General features: G+C 43.0%; 1 protein-coding gene across 2 annotated transcripts; it reads left to right on the top strand.

The window, feature by feature from the left end:
* Positions 1–576: 576 nt before the first annotated feature.
* On the top strand, positions 577–26,253 carry LOC5509941 (ATP-binding cassette sub-family C member 4). Of its 2 annotated transcripts, none has more exons than XM_032379009.2 (28): positions 577–762; positions 1,596–1,706; positions 2,530–2,650; positions 2,895–3,110; positions 3,616–3,705; positions 4,057–4,220; positions 10,227–10,352; positions 10,662–10,911; positions 11,044–11,208; positions 11,739–11,780; positions 11,859–12,050; positions 12,929–13,023; positions 13,677–13,763; positions 14,063–14,159; positions 14,646–14,939; positions 16,093–16,239; positions 16,809–16,846; positions 17,126–17,385; positions 17,949–18,028; positions 18,165–18,315; positions 19,219–19,458; positions 20,140–20,240; positions 21,232–21,423; positions 21,949–22,104; positions 22,717–22,806; positions 23,472–23,644; positions 24,430–24,535; positions 24,975–26,253. In XM_032379009.2, exons 1-28 carry the CDS (start codon positions 686–688, stop codon positions 25,662–25,664), a joined length of 4,551 nt encoding a protein of 1,516 aa, XP_032234900.2. In that variant the 5' UTR covers positions 577–685; the 3' UTR covers positions 25,665–26,253. The 2 variants fall into 2 exon arrangements, with proteins under 2 accessions (XP_032234900.2, XP_048588672.1); XM_048732715.1 differs by lacking the exon at positions 577–762 and adding an exon at positions 856–993.
* Positions 26,254–26,535: the final 282 nt, after the last annotated feature.

Below are 26,535 nucleotides of genomic sequence, written 5' to 3'. Positions count from 1 at the left end.
ATGCATGCAATCTAAGATGTTTTATGTTTTAAGGCTTTTGAGAATACATTGATTAAACCTCTTGTAAGATACTCTCCTCGAATTTCTGAGGACCATTTCAGATTCTAGAGTTAATATTTTTCTTGGCACAGGCATCGGGTGTAAGGGTCTCAAACCTAAATATAGCGTCCAAAAATCATCCACGCTTTGATAAAATGGAAAGCTGTAGACGCATCATCGGGTCCCAGGGCATCGCGGCCAACAAAAGAAATAAAGGATGAACATATGCTAGACAGGTGGAGATGTTTCTCTTTTTTCTTGAACTCTTCTTTCGTGTTCTGTACCATGTCCCATGGTGGCGTGTTGTTGGTTTTTTCACAAGCCATATCAATAAACACATGCAATATATGCAAAGATGCTGTACCCCCCACTCCCTCTCCCAACCGACTTGAAGCAATTCGTACCGTGTTTCCCTTTCATTTTTACCAACTTTTTAAAAACCTGCTCGAGTCGCTCTCTAGCCTCAGATTTCAAGTCCCTCACCCGCCGTCGCGCCAAGCTAGCAGTCTCAGGAGGACTCGACCCAGGCCTCACATTTGCACCCAACGAGAAACGCCTGCCTCTTTTTGGTCGTGTTTTCCTGCCAAAGTTTCCTCCGGGATGTAACATTACTCAAAATAACATACCAGAACTGAAAGATACGGTGATGGAGGCCAAGCTCACCCCTTTACTACCAAACCCTATGAAACATGCGTCCTACTTTTGCAAGTACTTCAGTTATAGGTAAGACACAGAGAAGTAATTTCTTTTGCACCCTGTGACAAAACGCACACGTTGTCAGACCATCAGAGGGACTTTCAGCGTGGTAAGCACCACTTTCACTTCAGGGCGCTTATGACGACAACCAGCTTTATGTTATTGTATCACATATATCTGAGATTTACTTGATTCATGGACGTTATTCGATCGACCGATCGACCTTTGATGAATTATTCTCCCTATCCTGTCTATTACGTAAGTCCAACAAATCCTTGCCCTTTTACAGGAAGGCTATCGACAATTTTACGGGTTAATTGGACAATGAATCATAAAATGCACTTTATAAAATGCGATTTAGTGATCTAGTATTGGGTGAATAAGTTTCCATTCTTTCTACACGTAGGACATAAAGTCTTACAGTATCTCGAGTATCATGTACATAAGTGATAGTAAGGTCTGCCTGTTCCTTTGAGATGCGCTTAGCTGACGCATGTGAAAAAAACCCGTATTACATACAGGAGCACTAGAATTCTAATGCAAGACAATTTGAAATAGCAGGGGTTTGAATGAAGGGGGTGAATTAAAAAAAATAAATTGCATATAGTTTTGTCTTAATCTCAGACAGAGTTATGTACTTTATTTCTGCATAAAGGAACTATCCTAAAATTAAAAAAAAAAGTATGGAGAAAGTCCAAGGTGTCAAAATAAAGTGATCAGCTTGACAAATTTATTTTTATTATTTTTGATATCATGTGGCTAAACATGATTATTCCTATTTCATTGTCAGTGGCTACACTAGCAATCACAATTAAAATCACCCATCTAAGATTCTTGATATGATTGTTTAATATTTTCAGCTGGCTTAACAAACTTTTTCAAAATGGTAACAAGCGTCCACTCAGAAATGAGGACTTGTATGAGGCTATGGAAAAAGATGAGTCCAAACGCCTGACGGATAAGCTAGAAAGGTATGATGTGAAAATATATATCTTCCCAACAGTTAAGACATATTTTTTAGAACTTTGAGCAATTTTAGCAAGTGGCTGTAAAAAAGACATTGTTTCTCAAGTCCTTTACTTGACTTTGGTGTATTAAAGCTGCATTGTCACCAGTTTACTTCCAGAGGTCCGACGGAAACCTCAACCGTTCAAAGACAAAAGAATCTATTAAAATCCAAGATATTAAACAGGCCATCCGCTGTAAATTATCAATCACATCCTCAAAGAAACTTGCTTTCAATATTTTGAAATATTTTTCGTGTTTTTTGTTAAAAATCATAGGAGATTGTTACGTAATTGACCAGAAATAAACTGGTGACAATGCGGCTTTAAGTAAGTTGTTAGTATTGAGACTATAGAATTGAGACTAAAGAAAAAAACATTCAATTTTATCGCTGCATTTAGCCTTAAAATTCTTTGCCAAGACATTTCTGTATGTAGTTCTGATGCTGTTCTTGATGCCATCACCGTTGTCCTCCATGTTTCTCTAATATATGGACCAGATCCCAATAAATTTGTATTTCAGTAATAAATTAAATTATTTCTAATGCAGAAACATTTATGGATATGTCTAGCAATAACTTTTTGTGTTTCAATTTTTTTTCCAGGGTAATTTATAAAATAGTGGAAGACCTCCATTGTTGTAATTCTACTGAATTAAACCTTTTTATTTGCCTCTATATACTCTACTAGTTCCTTTGTTTTTATCTGAAATGTCGGACATAATTTTAAAATAATCTGCCCACTGCCTTCTTTAGATAATGCTATACTTATATTGATTTTTAAATGTCAGACTTTGGAAAGAGGAAAAAGAAGCTGCAAAATCAAGCAAGCGGAAACCAAGCCTCTCAAGATCATTTGTCAGATTCCTAGGAACTCATTTTATGCTTATTGGATTATTTGCTGTTGCAGAGGTAATGTATTGATAAGATTTTAAACACACTAAAGACACTGTTTTTTTTACATTTTTGTTAATCTTTGGATTTTTGGGAACAGAACAAGCGAAAAATTATGTAAAAAACTAAATGAAGATAACTAAAAACATTGTTAAATATGACAGGTAGAAAGCTTTATGATAATGTGATTTCCCAAATTAAATCATTCCTAAACTTACTCCATCCATTCAGTATGTTTGATGATTCCTTTTTTTTTTCTCAGGAAGGAATGCGTATAACACAGCCATATTTTATTGGCAAGCTTGTGAGCTACTTCGTGCCAGGGTCCACCACAACTAAGCAGGAAGCCTACATTTACGCTGCCATTATGAGTATCTTTAGCTGTGTCATGGCGATGGTTCATCATCCATTATTCTTTCAGACATTCAGATGTGGGTTTCATCTACGAATTGCATGCTCCACCATGGTTTACAGAAAGGTAATTACAGTAGTGTATAAATGATTTACGTAAATTATTGTGTGTTGTACACAAGTAGAGAGTTGTGTATGATAAAAAAATAAATGAAAAATAGTGTCAAAAGTGCTTACTTCATCACAACTACTCTCTGACAAGATGGTTTATAGATATGAAATTACTTTGTTTAAAATAACCCCTTTCTATAACCAGACAATGGCCTATAGAAATGTGATTACTTTGTTCAGATTACCCCTCCCTAACTAGAGCTGCAGCAGAGTACACTTGCCCCCCCCCTCCCAATTTTCTGAGTGGATATTCTTTTTAACATGAATGCGCAGTTAACTTTTACTAAATATGTATCAGGTGTGACATGTATAAATCAATTGCTTGATATAAGACAAAATTATTGGCATTTGTAAACTAGTTGTATTCTCAGACCCATCTCACTCCACTGCCCCTGAACTGTCAAAGATTCAACCAATATGCACAACAAGGGAGTTCTCTTTCCCTTTCTTTTCTTTGACAGGCGATGCGTTTGAGTCATTCTGCATACTCTACTGTCACAACTGGACATATCATCAACCTTCTGACTAGCGATGTCCAAATTTTAGAAAGGGTAAGATGCCATTAAATACAACCTGATCACTTCTCCATCTGTGATCTTTATTAAGCTGATTTTGATGCTACAACTGGTATTGTAATGATTTTGCCTTGTTATGTTAGATGTCCTAAAATGTGGAGTGTATTATAAGGCCCTAGTTAGTCACACCTTTCTTTATTGTTTTCATTTGATATTGGAAGGCAAATTGCTTAAAGATATATTCAAGATATATACTATTATAGGCTGAATATCTTGACCCATTTCCAGGTAGCAATATTTGTACACACTTTGATAGGCGTATTACCATAGACTATTCCTCAATCTATTTCCAGGTACTGTAGCAATATTTTTCTTCTACTCTTCCAGGTAGCGGTATTTCTCCATCACCTTTGGATAGCACCTGTTCTGTTACTCGTCACTTCTGTCATTTCCTGGTATGAGCTTGGTCCTTATTGTTTACCTGGTGTCATAGTAGTTGTACTGATTGCCCCATTGCAGGGATGGCTAGGAAAGAAGTTTGCTGTCATAAGGTTAGTTACTATACTATTTATCAAGGTCGTATGCATTATCCACTGTAGGCCTTTACCACCCTATAAAACATGTGCACATGAACCCAGGTTGTATATTACATGCACCACAAGAGATATCATGTGCACCAAGGGTAGAGATCACATGCACCAAGGGTAGATATCACGTGCACCAAGGGAAGATATCACAGGCACCAAGGGTAGATATCATGTGCACCAAGGGTAGAGATCACATGCACCAAGGATAGATATCACGTTAACCAAGGGTAGATATCAGGTGCACCAAGGGTAGATATCACGTGCACCAAGGGTAGATATCACATGCACCAAGGGTAGATATCACGTGCACCAAGGGAAGATATCACGTGCACCAAGGGAAGATATCATGTGCACCAAGGGTAGATATCACGTGCACCAAGGGAAGATATCATGTGCACCAAGGGTAGATATCACGTGCACCAAGGGAAGATATCATGTGCACCAAGGGTTGATACCACGTGCACCAAGGGTAGATATCATGTGCACCAAGGGTAGATATCACGTGCACCAAGGGTAGATATCACAGGCACAAAGGGTAGATATCACGTGCACCAAGGATAGATATCACGTTAACCAAGGGTAGATATCACGTGCACCAAGGGAAGATATCATGTGCACCAAGGGTAGATATCACGTGCACCAAGGGTAGATATCACGTGCACCAAGGGTAGATATCACAGGCACCAAGGGTAGATATCGCAGGCACCAAGGGTAGATACCATGTGCACCAAGGGTAGATATCACATGCACCAAGGGTAGATATCACATTCACCAAGGGTAGATATCACATGCACCAAGGGTAGATATCACAGGCACCAAGGGTAGATATCATGTGCACCAAGGGTAGATATCACATGCACCAAAGGTAGATATCATGTGCACCAAGGGTAGATATCACATGCACCAAGGATAGATATCACGTTAACCAAGGGTAGATATCACATGCACCAAGGGTAGATATCACATGCACCAAGGGAAGATATCATGTGCACCAAGGGTAGATATCATGTGCACCAAGGGTAGATATAACGTGCACCAAGGGTAGATATCACAGGCACCAAGGGTAGATATAAGTTGTACCAAGGGTAGATATCCCGTGCACCAAGGGTAGATATCACAGGCACCAAGGGTAGATATCACATGCACCAAGGGTAGATATCACATGCACCAAGGGTAGATATCACGTGCACCAAGGGTAGATATCACGTGCACCAAGGGTAGATATCACAGGCACCAAGGGTAGATATAAGTTGTACCAAGGGTAGATATCACATGCACCAAGGGTAGATATCATGTGCACCAAGGGTAGATATCACGTGCACCAAGGGTAGATATCACATGCACCAAGGTTAGATATCCCGTTCACCAAGGTTAGATATCCCGTTCACCAAGGGTAGATATCACATTCACCAAGGGTAGATATCACATGCACCAAGGGTAGATATCATGTGCACCAAGGGTAGATATCACGTGCACCAAGGGTAGATACCATGTGCACCAAGGGTAGATATCACGTGCACCAAGGGTAGATATCATGTGCACCAAGGGTAGATATCACAGGCACCAAGGGTAGATATCCCATGCACCAAGGGTAGATATCCCATGCACCAAGGGTAGATATCCCATGCACCAAGGGTAGATATCCCATGCACCAAGGGTAGATATCCCATGCACCAAGGGTAGATATCACAGGCACCAAGGGTAGATATCACAGGCACCAAGGGTAGATATCACATGCACCAAGGGTAGATATCCTGTGCACCAAGGGTAGATATCACATGCACCAAGGGTAGATATCACATGCACCAAGGGTAGATATCACATGCACCAAGGATAGATATCATGTGCACCAAGGGTAGATATCATGTGCACCAACGGTAGATATCCCATGCACCAAGGGTAGATATCACATTCACCAAGGATAGATATCATGTGCACCAAGGGTAGATATCATGTGCACCAAGGGAAGATATCATGTGCACCAAGGGTAGATATAAGTTGTACCAAGGGTAGATATCACAGGCACTAAGGGTAGATATCATGTGCACCAAGGGTAGATATCATGTGCACAAAGGGTAGATATCATGTGCACCAAGGGAAGATATCATGTGCACCAAGGATAGATATCATGTGCACCAAGGGTAGATATCATGTGCACCAAGGGAAGATATCATGTGCACCAAGGGTAGATATCACGTGCACCAAGGGTAGATATCACGTGCACCAAGGGTAGATATAAGTTGTACCAAGGGTAGATATCCCGTGCACCAAGGGTAGATATCACAGGCACCAAGGGTAGATATCACGTGCACCAAGGGTAGATATCATGTGCACCAAGGATAATCCCGTGCACCAAGGGTAGATATCACATGCACCAAGGGTAGATATCACATGCACCAAAGGTAGATATCATGCGCACCAAGGGAAGATATCATGTGCACCAAGGGTAGATATCACGTGCACCAAGGGTAGATATCCCGTGCACCAAGGGTAGATATCACAGGCACCAAGGGTAGATATCACTTGCACCAAGGGTAGATATCATGTGCACCAACGGTAGATATCCCGTGCACCAAGGGTAGATATCACATGCACCAAGGGTAGATATCACATGCACCAAGGGTAGATATCACAGGCACCAAGGGTAGATATCATGTGCACCAATGGTAGATATCACAGGCACCAAGGGTAGATATAAGTTGTACCAAGGGTAGATATCCCGTGCACCAAGGGTAGATATCACAGGCACCAAGGGTAGATATCACTTGCACCAAGGGTAGATATCATGTGCACCAACGGTAGATATCCCGTGCACCAAGGGTAGATATCACATGCACCAAGGGTAGATATCACATGCACCAAGGGTAGATACCATGTGCACCAAGGGTAGATATCATGTGCAGCAAGGGTAGAAATCATGTGCACCAAGGGTAGATATCACGTGCACCAAGGGTAGATATCCCATGCACCAAGGGTAGATATCCCATGCACCAAGGGTAGATATCCCATGCACCAAGGGTAGATATCCCATGCACCAAGGGTAGATATCACAGGCACCAAGGGTAGATATCACAGGCACCAAGGGTAGATATCACATGCACCAAGGGTAGATATCCTGTGCACCAAGGGTAGATATCACATGCACCAAGGGTAGATATCACATGCACCGAGCGTAGATATCATGTGCACCAAGGGAAGATATCATGTGCACCAAGGGTAGATATCACGTGCACCAAGGGTAGATATCACGTGCACCAAGGGTAGATATAAGTTGTACCAAGGGTAGATATCCCGTGCACCAAGGGTAGATATCACAGGCACCAAGGGTAGATATCACGTGCACCAAGGGTAGATATCATGTGCACCAAGGATAATCCCGTGCACCAAGGGTAGATATCACATGCACCAAGGGTAGATATCACATGCACCAAGGGTAGATATCACAGGCACCAAGGGTAGATATCCATGCACCAAGGGTAGATATCACAGGCACCAAGGGTAGATATAAGTTGTACCAAGGGTAGATATCACAGGCACCAAGGGTAGATATCACAGGCACCAAGGGTAGATATAAGTTGTACCAAGGGTAGATATCCCATGCACCAAGGGTAGATATCACATGCACCAAGGGTAGATATCACGTGCACCAAGGGTAGATATCACATGCACCAAGGGTAGATATCATGTGCACCAAGGGTAGATATCATGTGCACCAAGGGTAGATATCACAGGCACCAAGGGTAGATATCACTTGCACCAAGGGTAGATATCATGTGCACCAACGGTAGATATCCCGTGCACCAAGGGTAGATATCACATGCACCAAGGGTAGATATCACATGCACCAAGGGTAGATACCATGTGCACCAAGGGTAGATATCATGTGCAGCAAGGGTAGAAATCATGTGCACCAAGGGTAGATATCACGTGCACCAAGGGTAGATATCCCATGCACCAAGGGTAGATATCCCATGCACCAAGGGTAGATATCCCATGCACCAAGGGTAGATATCCCATGCACCAAGGGTAGATATCACAGGCACCAAGGGTAGATATCACAGGCACCAAGGGTAGATATCACATGCACCAAGGGTAGATATCCTGTGCACCAAGGGTAGATATCACATGCACCAAGGGTAGATATCACATGCACCGAGCGTAGATATCATGTGCACCAAGGGAAGATATCATGTGCACCAAGGGTAGATATCACGTGCACCAAGGGTAGATATCACGTGCACCAAGGGTAGATATAAGTTGTACCAAGGGTAGATATCCCGTGCACCAAGGGTAGATATCACAGGCACCAAGGGTAGATATCACGTGCACCAAGGGTAGATATCATGTGCACCAAGGATAATCCCGTGCACCAAGGGTAGATATCACATGCACCAAGGGTAGATATCACATGCACCAAGGGTAGATATCACAGGCACCAAGGGTAGATATCCATGCACCAAGGGTAGATATCACAGGCACCAAGGGTAGATATAAGTTGTACCAAGGGTAGATATCACAGGCACCAAGGGTAGATATCACAGGCACCAAGGGTAGATATAAGTTGTACCAAGGGTAGATATCCCATGCACCAAGGGTAGATATCACATGCACCAAGGGTAGATATCACGTGCACCAAGGGTAGATATCACATGCACCAAGGGTAGATATCATGTGCACCAAGGGTAGATATCATGTGCACCAAGGGTAGATATCACATGCACCAAGGGTAGATATCCCGTGCACCAAGGGTAGATATCACAGGCACCAAGGGTAGATATCACATGCACCAAGGGTAGATATCACATGCACCAAGGGTAGATATCCCATGCACCAAGGGTAGATATCCCATGCACCAAGGGTAGATATCCCATGCACCAAGGGTAGATATCCCATGCACCAAGGGTAGATATCCCATGCACCAAGGGTAGATATCACAGGCACCAAGGGTAGATATCACAGGCACCAAGGGTAGATATCACATGCACCAAGGGTAGATATCCTGTGCACCAAGGGTAGATATCACATGCACCAAGGGTAGATATCACATGCACCGAGCGTAGATATCATGTGCACCAAGGGAAGATATCATGTGCACCAAGGGTAGATATCACGTGCACCAAGGGTAGATATAACGTGCACCAAGGGTAGATATAAGTTGTACCAAGGGTAGATATCCCGTGCACCAAGGGTAGATATCACAGGCACCAAGGGTAGATATCACGTGCACCAAGGGTAGATATCATGTGCACCAAGGATAATCCCGTGCACCAAGGGTAGATATCACATGCACCAAGGGTAGATATCACATGCACCAAAGGTAGATATCATGCGCACCAAGGGAAGATATCATGTGCACCAAGGGTAGATATCACGTGCACCAAGGGTAGATATCACATGCACCAAGGGTAGATATCACAGGCACCAAGGGTAGATATAAGTTGTACCAAGGGTAGATATCCCGTGCACCAAGGGTAGATATCACAGGCACCAAGGGTAGATATCACTTGCTTCAAGGGTAGATATCATGTGCACCAACGGTAGATATCCCGTGCACCAAGGGTAGATATCACATGCACCAAGGGTAGATATCACATGCACCAAGGGTAGATATCACAGGCACCAAGGGTAGATATCATGTGCACCAATGGTAGATATCACAGGCACCAAGGGTAGATATAAGTTGTACCAAGGGTAGATATCCCATGCACCAAGGGTAGATATCACAGGCACCAAGGGTAGATATCACTTGCACCAAGGGTAGATATCACTTGCACCAAGGGTAGATATCATGTGCACCAACGGTAGATATCCCATGCACCAAGGGTAGATATCACATGCACCAAAGGTAGAGATCACATTCACCAAGGGTAGATACCATGTGCACCAAGAGTAGATATCATGTGCAGCAAGGGTAGAAATCACATGCACCAAGGGTAGATATTACGTGTAATTCTCTTTTCTTTTGTTCAGAAATAAGACAGCACTTCAGACAGACAAGAGGTTTCGTATCATGAACGAGGTCATATCCGGCATGAGGGTGATCAAGATGTACACATGGGAACGACCCTTTGCCAATCTTGTCGCTGATGTGCGAAGGTATGTAAGCGTAGCCTACGTAGTGGCTCAAAAGAAGAGAGGCTGGGCCTCTCGGTATGCCACAATGCAAAATGTTCGCGTGACATTTCAGAAGTGCCATGAGGCATGTTATCGAAAAAAGTGATTTTAAATTAGGTCATGAGAGAAATGTTTGCGATATGGAAAGTAAATATGTTATCATATCAAATTGTCTTATGACACAAAATAAAGTGTTTTGGGATGTATATAGTTTATGAAAACTCTCAGGCGTTTTGCTTCCCGGGTTGTGACCCCTAGACCCCATCTGACCTCATATTGTTTCCATTTCAGTCAGGAAGTCAGCATCATCCGAAAAGCCGCGTATTTACGTTCAGTGAACGCCGTCATTTACGCCATGTGCATTCCTGTGATTGGCTTTGCCATGTTTGCGCCGTATGTTCTCACTGGGCATGCACTATCGCCGGAGAAAGTCTTTACTGTGATCGCTCTTTTCTATTCCATCCGGGTATCCCTGACTATATTTTTACCAGAGTGCATCCGGGGTTTAAAGGAGAGCAAAGTATCGGCTAAACGTCTGCAGGTACGTCGGAATAATGAGCTTTGTCTCGAAGGAGTTAAACAGCAATCAACGCTACCTGATATTGTACTTATAATTAGCTTTGTCTCGCAGGAGTTGAATAACCACCCTGTGTTGGCTTGTTTGATTTTCCAGAGTTTCCTTTTGAGGGACGAGAAGCACAGTATGAAGGGCGTTCGTACCCTGACTGAACTCAAGGAAGGAGAGACGGCTAGTGTCAAAGCAAATAACTTCTCTGCCAGATGGAATGACATGATATCAACTCCAACCCTACAGGGCATCAACTTTGAGCTCAAACCAGTTAGTGTGATTTAGTGCTATGTTGTACTTATTCTATTTTTTCCTATACCGGCAATAACCGGCCATGAGTGTGATTTAGTGCTATGTTATTCTACAATATCCCTGTATACCTCATCGCACACGATACAATATCTCATTATCCCATTTCCCTGTATACCTCATCGCACACAATACAATATCCCATTTCCCTGTATACCTCATCGCACATGATACAATATCCCATTATCCCATTTCCCTGTATACATCATCGCACACAATACAGTATCCCATTTCCCTGTATACCTCATCGCACACAATACAATATCCCATTTCCCTGTATACCTAATCGCACACGATGGCAGGGTGATTTTCCAAATAATCATACACGATCGCCACCAACAACTTTTCGATGTGAATGCGATCGCTTGCAAAGTCACACCAGCGTAAATGAGACGGAAAGAAACTTTGATTGAAATGAATCTGTCTGGCTAGTGTCACACGAGCTAATATAGAATAGAGATGGATGAAGTTTAATTTGGTATCTCTTCCAGAGCGACCTTCTTATGGTGGTTGGCCCAGTAGGCGCTGGAAAGGTAAGACAACGCCATATTTGTATTCTCTAGCATTCTTATTCCACTCTCTAACCATTGTCCTTCCATTCTCGTCCCCAGTCCTCACTCCTGATGTGCCTCCTTGGCGAGCTGCCGCTGACCAGTGGATATATCAGTGTGGAAGGCCGTGTCAGTTATGCATCCCAGCAGGCTTGGATATTTTCTGGAAGTGTCCGGGAAAACATACTTTTCGGAAAGGAATATGAAGAGGCGAAGTACTGGCGTGTTATCAAGGCTTGTGCAATGGAAAGGGTCAGTACAACGGCCACTTTCCGAAGTCATGAAATACAATTTGTGTATAACATATCTAATACATTTTTTTCCATGCGGTTAGGATAGGATTGTTTTGATGCCTTCCTTTCAATCCCATTCAGGATATGAGGTCGTTCTGGTGCCTTCCTTTCATTCCCATTCAGGACATGAGGTTGTTTTGATGCCTTCCTTTCATTCCCATTCAGGATATGAGGTTGTTTTGATGCCTTCCTTTCAATCCCATTCAGGATATGAGGTCGTTTTGATGCCTTCCTTTCATTCCCATTCAGGACATGAGGTTGTTTTGATGCCTTCCTTTCAATCCCATTCAGGATATGAGGTCGTTTTGATGCCTTCCTTTCATTCCCATTCAGGACATGAGGTTGTTTTGATGCCTTCCTTTCAATCCCATTCAGGATATGAGGTTGTTTTGATGCCTTCCTTTCATTCCCATTCAGGACATGAGGTTGTTTTGATGCCTTCCTTTCAATCCTATTCAGGACATGAAGTTGTTTTGATGCCTTCCTTTCAATCCTATTCAGTATATGAGGTTGTTTTGATGCCTTCCTTTCAATCCCATTCAGGATATGAGGTCGTTTTGATGCCTTTCTTTCAATCCCATTCAGGACATGAGGTTGTTTTGATGCCTTCCTTTCAATTCCATTCAGGACATGAGGTTGTTTTGATGCCTTCCTTTCAATCCCATTCAGGACATGAGGTTGTTTTGATGCCTTCCTTTCAATCCCATTCAGGACATGAGGTTGCTTTGATGCCTTCCTTTCAATCCCATTCAGGATATGAGGTTGTTTTGATGCCTTCCTTTTAATTCCATTCAGGATATGAGGTTGTTTTGATGCCTTCCTTTCAATCCCATTCAGGACATGAGGTTGTTTCCTAACGGTGACGAGACACTTGTTGGAGAGAAAGGTGTTGCGCTAAGTGGTGGACAAAAAGCAAGAATCAACCTCGCAAGGTAAAGGCAGATTTTGTGTTTGAATACGTATCGTCATTTCTCCCCAACCTCTTGCTCATCCTTAACCTCTCCCGGAGCGCGCGTTCTCTTTCAATCAATGGGCGCGCTATCATCCGGAAACTCACACTTTTTGGCGGGAAAATCAGTAAAGCTAGGTGCGAAATTTCGAAAACAAACGTCATAATTGACAAGAAATAAATATATTAAAAGTACGAGGGAATGCGAGGAATATTTTTGGCTTGCAGTTGTCAGGCCCAAAACTTTCTTATATTCGTTTGGGATATACCAATTTGTGAGTATTTATTTTAGCTTTAGGGGAGGCCGGTTTAGCGTCAAAAAACATCTTTTCCACGAAAAAAGGAAGCAAAAAAAAGAATGGTGCATTAAATATATACTAGATTAATATGACAGTCCCTAATTTAAAATAAATTCTGCAAACTCACGTCTATGAATTCCGATTTACACACTACATTATGCCTTTTTAAAATCAAAACTTTTATGGCTATGATATGGGGGCTTGAATTCCAATGTGCTTGTATTTGATACATCCATATCAACTAACCACATTTATTGCACCGGCACAAATAACCCGGGCAGCAGTTGTTCAGGAATTAAAATAGCGTTTACATTTATTATAACCCTCTTGTCCCCAGGGCCGTCTATTATGATGCGGACATTGTGTTATTGGATGACCCTCTTAGTGCCGTGGACACCCATGTAGGACGACAACTCTTTGATGAGTGAGTATCTTGTTTGTTTCTAAGAATAATAGACAAGGCCTTGGCAGCAATAAAGCACACCAAGGCTTTTGACTCTGTCTAGTCTCGATAACCAGCCGTTTCTGGAATCGTGATCCAACCAAGGAGTATCGTATGACCGCAACGCCTGGCGTCGGCTAAGTCTCAGTGATCATTCAGTAATGTTTGTTGGGCCGATGAGAGCGCTGTCAAAGCGAATCACTATCCTCCGATTGCCTCGGTCACATTGGTTTGGCCTCATAGTCATTCCTTCTCTTGTCTGATAAATTTTCATGTTTTAGGTGCGTTTGTGGTCTTCTAAAAGATCGCATCTGTGTGCTGGTCACGCATCAACTGCAGCACCTCAAGGGAGCTACCGACATCATCTGTTTGCAAGACGTGAGTTGGTTAGCAGAATTACAGCGTTTCTAGAACAGGTCAAAGCATTGACTACCTCTGTTGTTGTTTTTGTTGTTATTGTTATTGTTGATTGATGTTTGTGCCAGTGTTCGTTGCGATTTTACTGTAATAGAATATTGATGGTAGTGTTGATGACGGTAATCATGAAAATGGTGATGCATTGATGATTGAGTTCATGATTTTAAAATGCTGAAGACTACGATTATTATTCTGATAATAACCATGATGATGCCATCAAAATGACAAAGTGGGCAGTGTAAATGAGTGTTTTCTTTATTGTTGTCACTAAAAATGTTGGCCTTCGCCAGGCATGTAGCTCTAAGCTTCATCGTAAAACGAGTAAAAAGTTTCAAGACGCCCTTAAACAAACTTCGACCGCCGAAGCCTTGTTACCACACTCGAGTTACACAGGAATCCCATTATCTAAAGAACGACTCGCAATGTCACGACTTGTTCCTTCCCCAGGGTCGTTGTGTAGGACAAGGTAGCTACGCCGAGCTGTCAGAAGCCGGCCTTGACGTCATGTCCCTCGTATCTGCCCTGTCAGCTGGTGACCATGACAACATCATAAGCCCTGACATGATAAACGTTCCGCCCAGTTCTCTAGAGAAGCCACTCGCTAATGGTTCCACGCGCCCTGGTTATCAGAAAATAAGTGGTAATGTGGATGATGCCGTCGGCGACGATTGTGATGAGGTGTTGGGTAAAAGGGGCCTGGCTGACCTTGCTAGGGAGCTCTCCGTACAGTCATTGGCAAAGGTGGGGCCACTATGTTTTGCTTTGTAGGGAATTTTCCGTGCAGTCATTGGCAAAGTTGGGGTCACTGTGTTTTGCTTTGTAGGGAGCTTTCCGTGCAGTCATTGGCAAAGGTGGGGCCACTATGTTTTGCTTTGTAGGGAGCTTTCCGTGCAGTCATTGGCAAAGGTGGGGTCACTGTGTTTTGCTTTGTAGGGAGCTTTCCGTGCAGTCATTGGCGAAGGTGGGGCCACTATGTTTTGCTTTGTAGGGAGCTCTCCGTACAGTCATTGGCAAAGGTGGGGTCACTGTGTTTTGCTTTGTAGGGAGCTTTCCGTACAGTCATTGGCAAAGGTGGGGTCACTGTGTTTTGCTTTGTAGGGAGCTCTCCGTACAGTCATTGGCAAAGGTGGGGCCACTATGTTTGGCTTTGTACAGTAGAAGTTCTTCAGTGAGAATTAGTTACCTTAAGTGACCTTAAGTGACCTTAAGCAATGCAAAGACAACGTGGACGACGACGGCAAGGAAAAAAAAGATAAAATCAGCTTGCGAGTTCAAATGCGGCACGTAAACATGCGTTTTTTTCTGATAAATTTCATTCGAAACCAGAACGTGAAAGCTTTAGTTCTCATGGTCAATTAAGGATGCGGACATTTGCACTGTAATCTTCTAACTAATTTCGCTATTGTAAAAAAAAATGTCCCTAGTTTTTCATCTGTTTCTGACTAAAATACTTTGCTCTCCCCCCCCCCCCCCCCCCCCCTACCCCGGTTTCTCACCGCGCCCTAAAACAAAAGAGGCTAGTCACTTATGGAAACTGAAGCTTTTCAAAGGGTGGTTTGTTTATGACAACTATTTCAAGCCTCCCTACCCCTAAGGACAAGCAGCATCTCGATTAAAAGGGTGCTTCTCAGAAGAGGATCTAGCTTTACTTTGATGGGGGGGGGGGAATTGGCTCAGTGACAAAGGGGGGAGGGTGTAAAGTTTTTTTGTTACATTTGGCTTTCTGGCAGCACAAAGGGGGGTTTTAACCCCCTAAACCCTTCCCCTAGATCCGCTACTGCTTCTACTAAGCTCAAGGTGCATCCCCTTGACCTGAAAATAAAAGCCTACGGCATACGATTATGTCGCACGTCATACGCCGCATGTGGATATCGTTTTCCATTGCCTCTTTCAGCCTGAAGGTGAGGTTCTGGCTCGCGAACCGAGCAAGGAGGGACAACACACGGGCACTGTGACGTGGCAGGTCTACATTGAATACTTTAAGGCTGGAGCCTCACCATGTGTTCGCTCCCTTATTGTAATGTTGCTCTTCGGATCTCAGGTAGGAATTTATGGAGTTAGGCCTAGTTTAGACGCCGTTTTTTATGTATCGTTAAACCAATTCGATTGTTCTTTGTTCATTTGCCATTTGGAACGGTACATAAAAAACGCCGTTTGTCCTAGGCCTTATTGTATTTTTAAGCCTCATGAAAACGAGACAGTGGCGTCCAATATTGCTATTGCATAGCTTGGCCCAGTCACGCTACTTTTCTCTGCAATGTCGATTGTGCAGTTTGCAAAGTCGTGGCGTGTTTGCTCGACTGTATATTTGAACACCACGCAGCAGTATTCAAGGCTGGTTCCCTTGTGATTGCAGGCGATCGTGTACGAGTGTATGGAAACTTACCCTGCGATCTTGTGCGATTTAGTGTGATCATATGGAAACCACTGTGCTATCAAGTGCATATTGGGCCTCACGCGAGCGCTCTTCATATAACAGACACTTTTCAAAATTTCTGATTTTAAATTCCTCAATCACATTTTATAAATGAAACCCAACTATATGGACTTTTTTAATTCTAAGTGTTTCCGTTATATGAGGAGTCGAATATATGTCAATTTGTCTTACAGGCGGTTGTCATGGTTGGAGAATGGTGGCTGGCAAAATGGTGAGCTAATCTTATCTTAACGCCTATTTTAAAACCAAACGGGGTCAGTGCAAACGACAAACAGCAAATGTCAAATGACAGTTATTCGACCGAAAGTTCCTGATGCATTTTTTTTTTTTTGCATTTTTTTAAAGATGTTGAAACCCATTTTCGGTCTTGGAACTCCCGTTGGCCAATCGCCATTATACCATTTGGGCTGACAACATTTTTTGAAATAGATGAATTTTACATGTATATGTGCCATTCTATTTCTTATGCAATGTCTATGTCTCTCACCAGGGCAGACAGTGAAAAGGAAAAATCATACCTCATCGAATCCTACCGCGGCACAAATTCCACTCCGCCTCCCCCTGCGGATCTGACCACTCATGAATACATATACATATACTGCGGTATGATATGCGCCGGAATGGTAACGAGTCTCGTCTGTGCAATGATGCTCTATAACTTCTTCGTGACTGCGTCACAACATCTCCATGACAACATGTTCTCACGTGTTCTTAGAGCACCTATATACTTCTTCGACACAAACCCAGTCGGTGAGTCAACAGTTTGCTACCATTTTTTTCATCTTATAAACTGGTGTAACTACATATAATAAGCCTCAATATTTGGTAAGCTAGCCTTTCTGTCACCATTTTGTCTTCTTTAATCTTTAAATAACTTAATTGCCACTAGCGAGCTAATCCGGCAATTGGCGGTCAGCGGAAGCTGACGCGTGAAAACGATAACGGACGACAACATGTACAAAAACAATGATAATACAATGAAAATACTCGAGATGCACATTACTTAACGTGGCATGTAATAGCAAACAAACGAAAAACACGATGAAAGCCCATCATCGGATTAGCTCACTAGGTAAGGCCGCTACAAAGTTGGCTGCAGATGGTAGACAGGGAAAAACTTCCTGTGGTAAAGCATTCATTCTTCTTTAAAATAAATACGATAAGCCAGCCGTTTGTCGCCGTGCTCGTCTTCTTAGAAATGTATAATAACCATTCATTCTATTCGCCAGATTTTTTGTCGCAATTTTGTTTTATTGTCTGAAAGCTATTTAATAATGAATATTTTATAACCATCATTTTTTGCCCGTGTCTAGGTCGAGTTGTAAACAGGTTCGCTAAAGACATCAATCAAATGGATGACGTATTGCCGGCCGCTTTTTACGACTTTCTTAGGGTGAGTTTGAACCTTACATCCCTTTTAGGGTGTTTCTACTGCGTCTCAATACTAACGATCTTCGCCGGTATATAACATAAGCGACGTCGTGATATACTATACTCTAAGAATCTTATATTTCTCTCTTTCTTGCTAGTTGAGTATACTGACGTTCGCGATTCTGCTGCTGAATGTAGCGAGCATGCCGTTTCTTCTGGTGGGAGCGATTCCCATGACTGTGCTCTTCGGTTACATCAGAAATTACTACTTGAGAACATCAAGAGAAGTCAAACGTCTAGAAGCCATAAGTAAGTGCTATCTGCCGAGAACGGGAAATGCCCGGTATAAGCAGGTTAATTGACCTCAGAAGTCAAACGTCTTGAGGCCATAAGTACTATCTGCCTAGTACTGGCAATGCCCGGTATAAAAAGGTCAACTGACTCAAAAGCCAAGTGACGTGAGGTCATAAGTAAGTATTGACTGTCAAGTACGGAAAATGTCCGGTATAAAATAGTTTTCACAGGTCAAGCAAATATACGCCATAATTAAAGCCGCATTGTCACCAGTTTACTCCCGGAGGTCCGACGGAAACCTCAACCGACAAAAGAATCTATTCGAATCCGAAATATTTAACAGGCCATCCGCTCTAAATTAGCAGTCACATCCTCAAAGAAACTTCCAATAGACACACTGCTTTTTATATTTCGAAATATTTTTCGTGTTTTCCGTTTAAAATCATCGGAGATTCTTACATAATCGACCGAAATAACTGGTGACAATGCGGCTTTAAGTACCGCCCGGGCAATGTCCCCTATAGCCAGGCCAACTGACTTCACTGCTTTTATGTTTTTGGGCTAAATATCCCCACCATAAAATGCCTCGAAAAAATATAAAATCATCGTCGTTCGACATCTTGATTGCAAACATTCAAAGCTATTACTTAGTGAAATTATATTGACTGCTAAGCTAGGTATTTTTCCCCTTCTGATTCTACTTATATTATTACTAATAGAATAATCTATATCACTGTTGTTGTACACTTTCCCCCTCCTCCACATACCACTCGCACTCCCCCCTCCCCCCACAGACCGCAGTCCAGTTACTCTCACTTGTCCACGAGTAATCACCATCCGGGCCTTCTGTTGTTGTTACACTCCCCCTCCCCCCACAGACCACACTCACCCCCTTCCCCCCTCCTCCTCCCCCCACAGACCGCAGTCCAGTGTACTCTCACTTGTCCACGAGTCTCACGGGTCTGATCACCATCCGGGCCTTCCAAGCGGAGCAGGCGTTCATCCGCTCCTACCACGCCTACACGGACTTCCACACCGGGTCATACTTCCTGTTCCACACCACGCAAAGATGGCTAGGCTTCAGGCTGGATATCATCTGCGCTTCCTTCTTCACACTCGCCACCTTTACTAGCTTGTTTATAGTAGAGGGCGGACTCAGTAAGTACTCAGTGCAATATTGCCTCATCTCTTGTCTTAAGAATATATTTACTAGCTTGTTTACTGTTGAGGGCTGTCTCAGTAAGCCCAGTGCAAAATAGTCTCAACTCTTGCCTTAAAGCCGCATTGTCGCCAGTTTACTTCCGGTCGATTACGTAACAATCTCCGATTATTTTTAACGGAAAACGCGAAAAATATTCCAAAAAAAGTAGAAGCAGTGTGTCTGTTGGAAGTTTCTTTGAGGATGTGATTGATAATGCGGATGGCCTGTTAAATAGCGCGGATTTAAATAGATTCTATTGTCTTTTAACGGTTGAGGTTTCCGTCGGACCTTCGGAAGTAAACTGGTGACAATGCTGCTTTAAGGACATTTTTACTAGTTTGTTTATTATTATGGGCGGTCTTAATAAGAACCCAGTGCAAAATAGTCTAAACTCTTGCCTAACGGACATTTTTACTAGTTTGTTTATTTTTATGGGCGGTCTTAATAAGAACCCAGTGCAAAATAGTCTAAACTCTTGCCTTATGGACATTTTTACTAGTTTGTTTATTGTTGAGGGCGGATTCAGCAAGTACCCGGTTCAAAATAGTCCCAACTCTTACCTAACATACATTTTTACTGCGCTCCCTGGCCAACTACAGACGTTTTAAAGACTTTCATGTTATTCCTTTATAAAACAGCAATCAGCGCTAGTGTGGTTGGTCTGTGTTTGACCTACGCCACGCAACTGACCGGAATGTTCCAGTGGTGCATAAGGCAGAGTGCGGAGGTCGAGAACAACGTGAGTAGCTACAAACATGCTCCTCTACTCCATACGCAATGGTCCTATTTGTAACATAATGGGCGTACAGGAGAACGACGTAAATAGCCACATGCATGCTCCTCTACTCCATACGCAATGATCCTATTTGTAACATAATGGGCGTACAGGAGAACGACGTAAATAGCCACATGTACACCATTTTAACCTATTTTAACGACTTATAGAACAATAAGTAACAGATGGCGCGGAGCCCGATAGCAGCCTAACGTAGCCGCATGCATTTGATTTGAATCCTAACCCTACTCCTATACTCCATTCGCAGTTAACGTATACAGTCGATTGACAAAACGTTGTCGTCAACCGGCTTCGCGTCTAACCTGCGCTTGAGTGGTTTTTACCCATGCTTACATGCGGGCTTGTCACGTAGCCGCGAAGCCGGTTAACAGAAACGTTTTTTCAATCGCCTGTATGTAACAGAAAGGCCGCAGAAGCGAACGGCTGTAGCCACATAACCACTTGCATACGATTTTATCCTATTTGTAACGACTTATTTTAATAACATTTGGAAACACTGAAGCCGCACAGGCGAACGACGTAATAAGAGGGCGCAGAGGCTTAAAACAGCCCAGCTTTGGCCACATGCGTACAATTTGTACCTATTTTTAACAAGCACAATAAACGTATTTGTAACAGAAAGAGGCAGCAGATGTGAAGAACAGTCTAACTACAGCCATATGTATGCTTTGAGAAATTTTAACTACTCATGAGCTAACCTAACATAGGCAAAGCGGAGTTATAAAAAGGACCTTTTTGTCACACTGCAGATAAAGAGGTCAGAATATGTGGATCTATTTGTAGCAATAAGAGCCAGCTCTCTCTAGATGGTTGTTGTAATACTCGGGAATCGTGTAATTTCTATAAACTTTGTCGCAATCGATGCATACTTGATTATTTTTTCCGTTTAATATCAAATGGGGTTTAAAAATAACATGTTATTCAATTGTCTTAGATGACGTCAGTGGAGCGTGTTATCGAGTACTCGCAGATCGACCAAGAAGTCGAGCCCAGTAAGCCGCTGACCGCCCCAGATGACTGGCCGCACGCGGGCACAATTACGGCAGAGAGTCTGTACTACTCCTATCACCAGTCCCTCCCACACGTCCTCAAAAATGTGAAATTTTCAATTAGAAACAATGAAAAGGTAGCCATTTATATCTCTCCCTTCCCCCCAACTCCAACTAGGATAACTATATCGGCAACTCTGCAGTTGACAACTGAACACTAAAAGCTGAGGAACAGCATTTTTCATTTACAAATTATCATTATCAACTTTTCTCGTCTACACGAGAAACGTTTAGTTGCGCAGTACGCATCGCATAACTGCAACGAGCGATGCCAGCGCCACCAAGGCAGTCACCTAATTGCTGTTGTTGTTGCTTGATACTGTACGATTTTCAGTAATCAACGAATTCTCGTCAATTCCAACTGCTAATTCTCTTTCCGTCAAGTTCAGTCTAATAGAATTACATTTGGTGCATTTTGATTGGTCAGCGCCTTGTCAAGAGAAGGCGTGATTGGAAACCATTTCAGCGCAGGCCAATGAATCCGCTTCAAGGATTTTGAATGATGGAGGCCAGAAGGCGATTTAGCTGTTGGAAAACGTCGGCAAAAGTTCGCAGAATATTGGAGTCTGGAGGCTGTAGCAGTGGACTTGTTTGTGTTACAGGTTGGGATCGTTGGTCGTACCGGCGCCGGGAAGTCCTCGCTTCTCGCAGTGCTATTCCGACTCAACAACCCCGAGGGACTGGTGCGAATAGATGGCCTGCCAATCACGGACCTCAAGCTACAGGATCTGAGGAGCGCCATATCCATCATACCACAGGTATACCACCAACCTTACAAGATACGAGAACCATCCTCCACAGGCAACAGGAAAAGCAGGCTACCTTGGAAAATTACGCAGGAGAAGACTTGAATAGTTGGAAGAAAAAGAGCCGTATGGGAACTGCCATAGAGTAGGAAAGAAAGCTTGGCCGACTTTATCCAGAATTACAGCCATAGGCTGAATTACTCTGGATTTACATTACACGGGGTTTTATTCGGACTGCTATTATAAGGCGCACTGTGCTGCCTCGCAGTTTACATGGATGAGAGAGTGTTAGTTTGTTAATGCCCCTTTTGGTTATGCGGCCAATACAGACGCTAGAGATGGACTGCCTTCTTCAGCGGTTCTTTTACTTCCCACAATAACAGGTTGGTTAGCTAGGGTTTTGCGAGACAGGACCGCCATTTAACGTTACACAGTCCCCAATGTAATTCAAAAGAAAAGAGTTTTTCCTTTAACTCTCTCTGACAGCGCTTTCGGTTTCTCACTTGCATTTTTTTTAAAGGGCACTTCACAGGGATTTTTTTTTGTCTCGAGACCAAACCTTCCCTCCCTCCTAGGATTTTGACGAACACTCCTTGACGTTTCCTCGTTTCTTATCGTTTTTAGGACCCGGTGTTGTTCAGTGGTACCCTCCGCAAGAACTTGGATCCATTTACACAGTTCTCGGATGACGCTCTATGGAACGCTCTTGAGGAGGTTTGTGACAAAATTCTGCTAGCGCGAGCCTGCATTATCAAGAGCTACCATAACTAGCCATGCCAGGTGACCCAGCTGTCTTTGCGGGCAATCCGAAAAGGCCGAAAAAAGTGCTTGATCCTAGACTATGCCTAAGTTAGTTGTTTTAAAGATGGTGGTTAACTTATTTTCACCCTTTTTTTTTGTGCCACAAACTACAGGCAGGCAATCAGGTAAATCCTCCCATGTCAAGTCAACCCCAACCACCGCCAGGCAATCAGGTAAATCCTCCCATGTCAAGTCAACCCCAACCACCGCCAGGCAATCAGGTAAATCCTCCCATGTCAAGTCAACCCCAACCACCGCCAGGCAATCAGGTAAATCCTCCCATGTCAAGTCAACCCCAACCACCGCCTTTCCCGTCCCTTTCGCTTGTGTGTTGTTGTTTTTTTCAACCAATTATTTTGGAGAGGATCAATCACCGGCCCATAATTCTTGTGCAGTTCTGCATAAATAACAGACAATTTCTAACTAATGATTACAAGAGAGTCATCATTGTCGTCATCATCATCATCATTTTGTTCTTTTATTTGCAAATATTTCACCCATGCCCGTAAAAAGCACGCGAAAATCACTCCTCGGGGCTCTCGGTTTTAGCACGTAACGTGTATTTGTCTACGTGCCAGGTCCAGTTGAAGGAAGCGGTAGATGAACTTCCAGATGGTATCGAAACAGAGCTTGCAGAAGGAGGCTCAAACTTCAGCGTGGGTCAGCGGCAACTTGTGTGCTTAGCACGCGCAATACTTAGCCATAATAAGATTCTGGTCATAGATGAAGCGACTGCAAACGTCGATCACAGGTTAGTGATGTTGATATAGGGTAACCTATATAACACAAAATCTCGAAATCATCTTGGATTCCCCACAGTTAGACATTTTTAACCCCTTAGCCAAACAAATAAATTCCGGGTCATACAGACCCAAAATAGCAGTGCAATTTTGGGATCAATTTCGTTTCAGAAAAGACAGCAGTGGAGAGAGAGCTGTAGTGTTTCATAAGAAAATTATTTTCTCATCCAGGCAAAGCCAAACAAAAAAAATCACCATGAATCCGTCCGTAAGCCCCAGGTTTATTTTTTATTATAAAAATACAAGCAACCGTCAAGCTATGCTTGTCGTAGCACAACCATGCGAGACTAGTACTCGACCGCAAAGCAATATTGGAAAGCTTGGATACCGCTGACTAGGTACAGCGGTGTTTCACTTTGACGGACCACAAAATCTCAAGACAGGGAAATATCTGTTTCGGCCTGTTTTTTTTTTTTTTTTTTTTTTTTTTTTTTTTGTAAATTCAGCTCATAAATAGCAGGGGTCAATGGGTTAATAAAAGAAACATTTTTTGCATTTTCTAAATGCACGCCTTTTGCGGGACTAACGTTTTCATAAAGCACTGCGGGGTACGTCGCATGGATTCTCTTAGCGCAACGTTATCTGGAATAACATAGATATCTGGAATAACATAGATATCTGGAATAACAGAGATATCTGGAATAACATAGATATCTGGAATAACAGAGATATCTGGAATAACATAGATATGCAAAGTCGTACATTTGTTTGATTACGTCATCTGTTGTATTCGCAGCACGGACAGCCTTATCCAGGAGACGATTCGCAACAAGTTCCATGACTGCACCGTGTTGACGATCGCTCACCGACTCAACACCGTCATGGACTCGGACAGTGTCATGGTATGTACAGTTGAAAAAGCACTAGAGGGGGGTCTATTATATAAGGGAGGTGTTGACGATCGCTCACCGACTCAACACCGTCATGGACTCGGACAGGGTCATGGTATGGTACATGTGGGCAAGCACTAGAGGGGGGTATATTATATAAGGGAGGTATTGATAGGGTCATGCCATGCACAGTCGGACACGCACTAGAGGGAATTTTGTTAGATACTTTTTAAGCCATGCTAATAAACGCTTACCGACTCAACACTGTCACGTCTTATCTTATCGCTCCTTTTGTCTGCCCGTTAGGTCCTGGACGCGTGTCTGTACCCCCACCGCCCCTCGCCCGTCTCTGTATCGTGCCCCACTCCTCAACATTTCGAGGCTTGTTACCCCTTTGTTATCCTTTACATAACATCATCTTATCTTATCGCTCCTTTTGTCTGTCCGTTAGGTCCTGGACGCGGGTCGCCTGGTGGAGTTTGATGAGCCATACGTGCTTCTCCTAAACTCGCAAGGATTCTTCTCACAACTCGTGGAACAAACCGGCGAGAAAACAGCAGCCAATCTGCGAGAGTCCGCACGACAGGCCTACGAACTAAGGCACGACAACGATGCCGAAGATACGAACGGTGTTCGACCGGATGACGAGCCCTTGCACGACGACGAACAAGATCCAAACGTCGCAGGTCAAGAACGCGGAGGGAGGACAAATGATGAAGAGGACGACACGAGCGTGGACCGACAGGATGGTGAGCCCGGTACTAATGTACAAGACACAAAAAGCGCCCGACAAGTTAGCGGTCCCGGCGAGGAAGAGTCGAACGGCACCCGAAAAGTTGGCGACCCCGGAAACAAACAAGACACGAGCGGTGTCCGACAGGAAAACGGAAGGGACGTTGATATGTCAACGAATGAAACTCCAGGTCTTGACACTGTACCGGAAGTGCAGGTCGTTTGCCCGCCTACGTCTGTCAATCAAGATTACACGGATACGCCTAGTAATGTTAACGATGGAGCGCCTTTGTTAGAAGGCAATAAAATCCCGAATGAGAATAATGTTGCGTATGCTGAAGAGGATGATGAGCTCCTAGCATGGGGAGGACTTAACATGGAAACCACACCATTTATAGATAGCAAATAAATCAGTCCCGGATGTCACTGATACCCGGATAAGTAATTCAGCTAGCCAGGCGAAAACTAGAGCTTAACTTAAATTGTAGTTTTTCTGTCCAGGATGCCTTTGTTGTTATTTTGTTTCTTCAGTTACCCCCCCCAAAAAAATGAAGCGTTTTGATGAAAAAAGCCATGTGAGTATACGAAAGTATAGACCTATTTCAAATAAGGTTACACTAGGAGAATCTGTGTATCGTAACCCGCAGTGCTTTGTGGGTATCAAGTAAATAAGCAAATAAGAGTAAACAAAATACAAATCCAGGTTTCAAAAAACTGTAGAACTCTTGTTTAAATTTGGTATGAACATTCACCTAGCTTTCAAATAAAAGGATTCAGCCGTTTATACGCTACCCATGAACCACCGCGGGTTACGACACATGAATAATTAGCTAGGTGTCTTACGCAAAGACGTATTTATTTCTTATTTAATTTATAGATTGATTTTCAAACAGACGAGTATATCCAAAGTATAAGAATTATGTTGTTTTTGAGAAACTATTTATTTTATAAGATTTGAAAATCGTCCTAGCAAATAAAAAGTAAATAATTTAAGAAAATCCTTATAGTAAGAATATTTTCAGCCTTGACATTTTCAACCTCAACTGAAAATCTGACGTCGCTACATTACCTGACGAGGGATACGTTTGCTATTTTCCTAAGCACTATGATTAACGCTGTGGAGATTCACTTGCCGTTAAAGAAAGCCAAAAGATGCTCTGTTAGCAAAGCCAGGGTAACATAAAAAATTTCCTTGTTGGTCATCCGAAGGCAGATAGTAGTCTTGCAGCACGGTAAGGGCTCTCCAGCATAAAAGAAGTCAAGAAACCGGGTCCAAAGGC

This window comes from Nematostella vectensis, chromosome 9 (assembly GCF_932526225.1).
Source record: "Nematostella vectensis chromosome 9, jaNemVect1.1, whole genome shotgun sequence".
Classification (NCBI taxonomy): domain Eukaryota; kingdom Metazoa; phylum Cnidaria; class Anthozoa; order Actiniaria; family Edwardsiidae; genus Nematostella; species Nematostella vectensis.
This window is presented reverse-complemented; position numbering and strand designations above follow the sequence as displayed.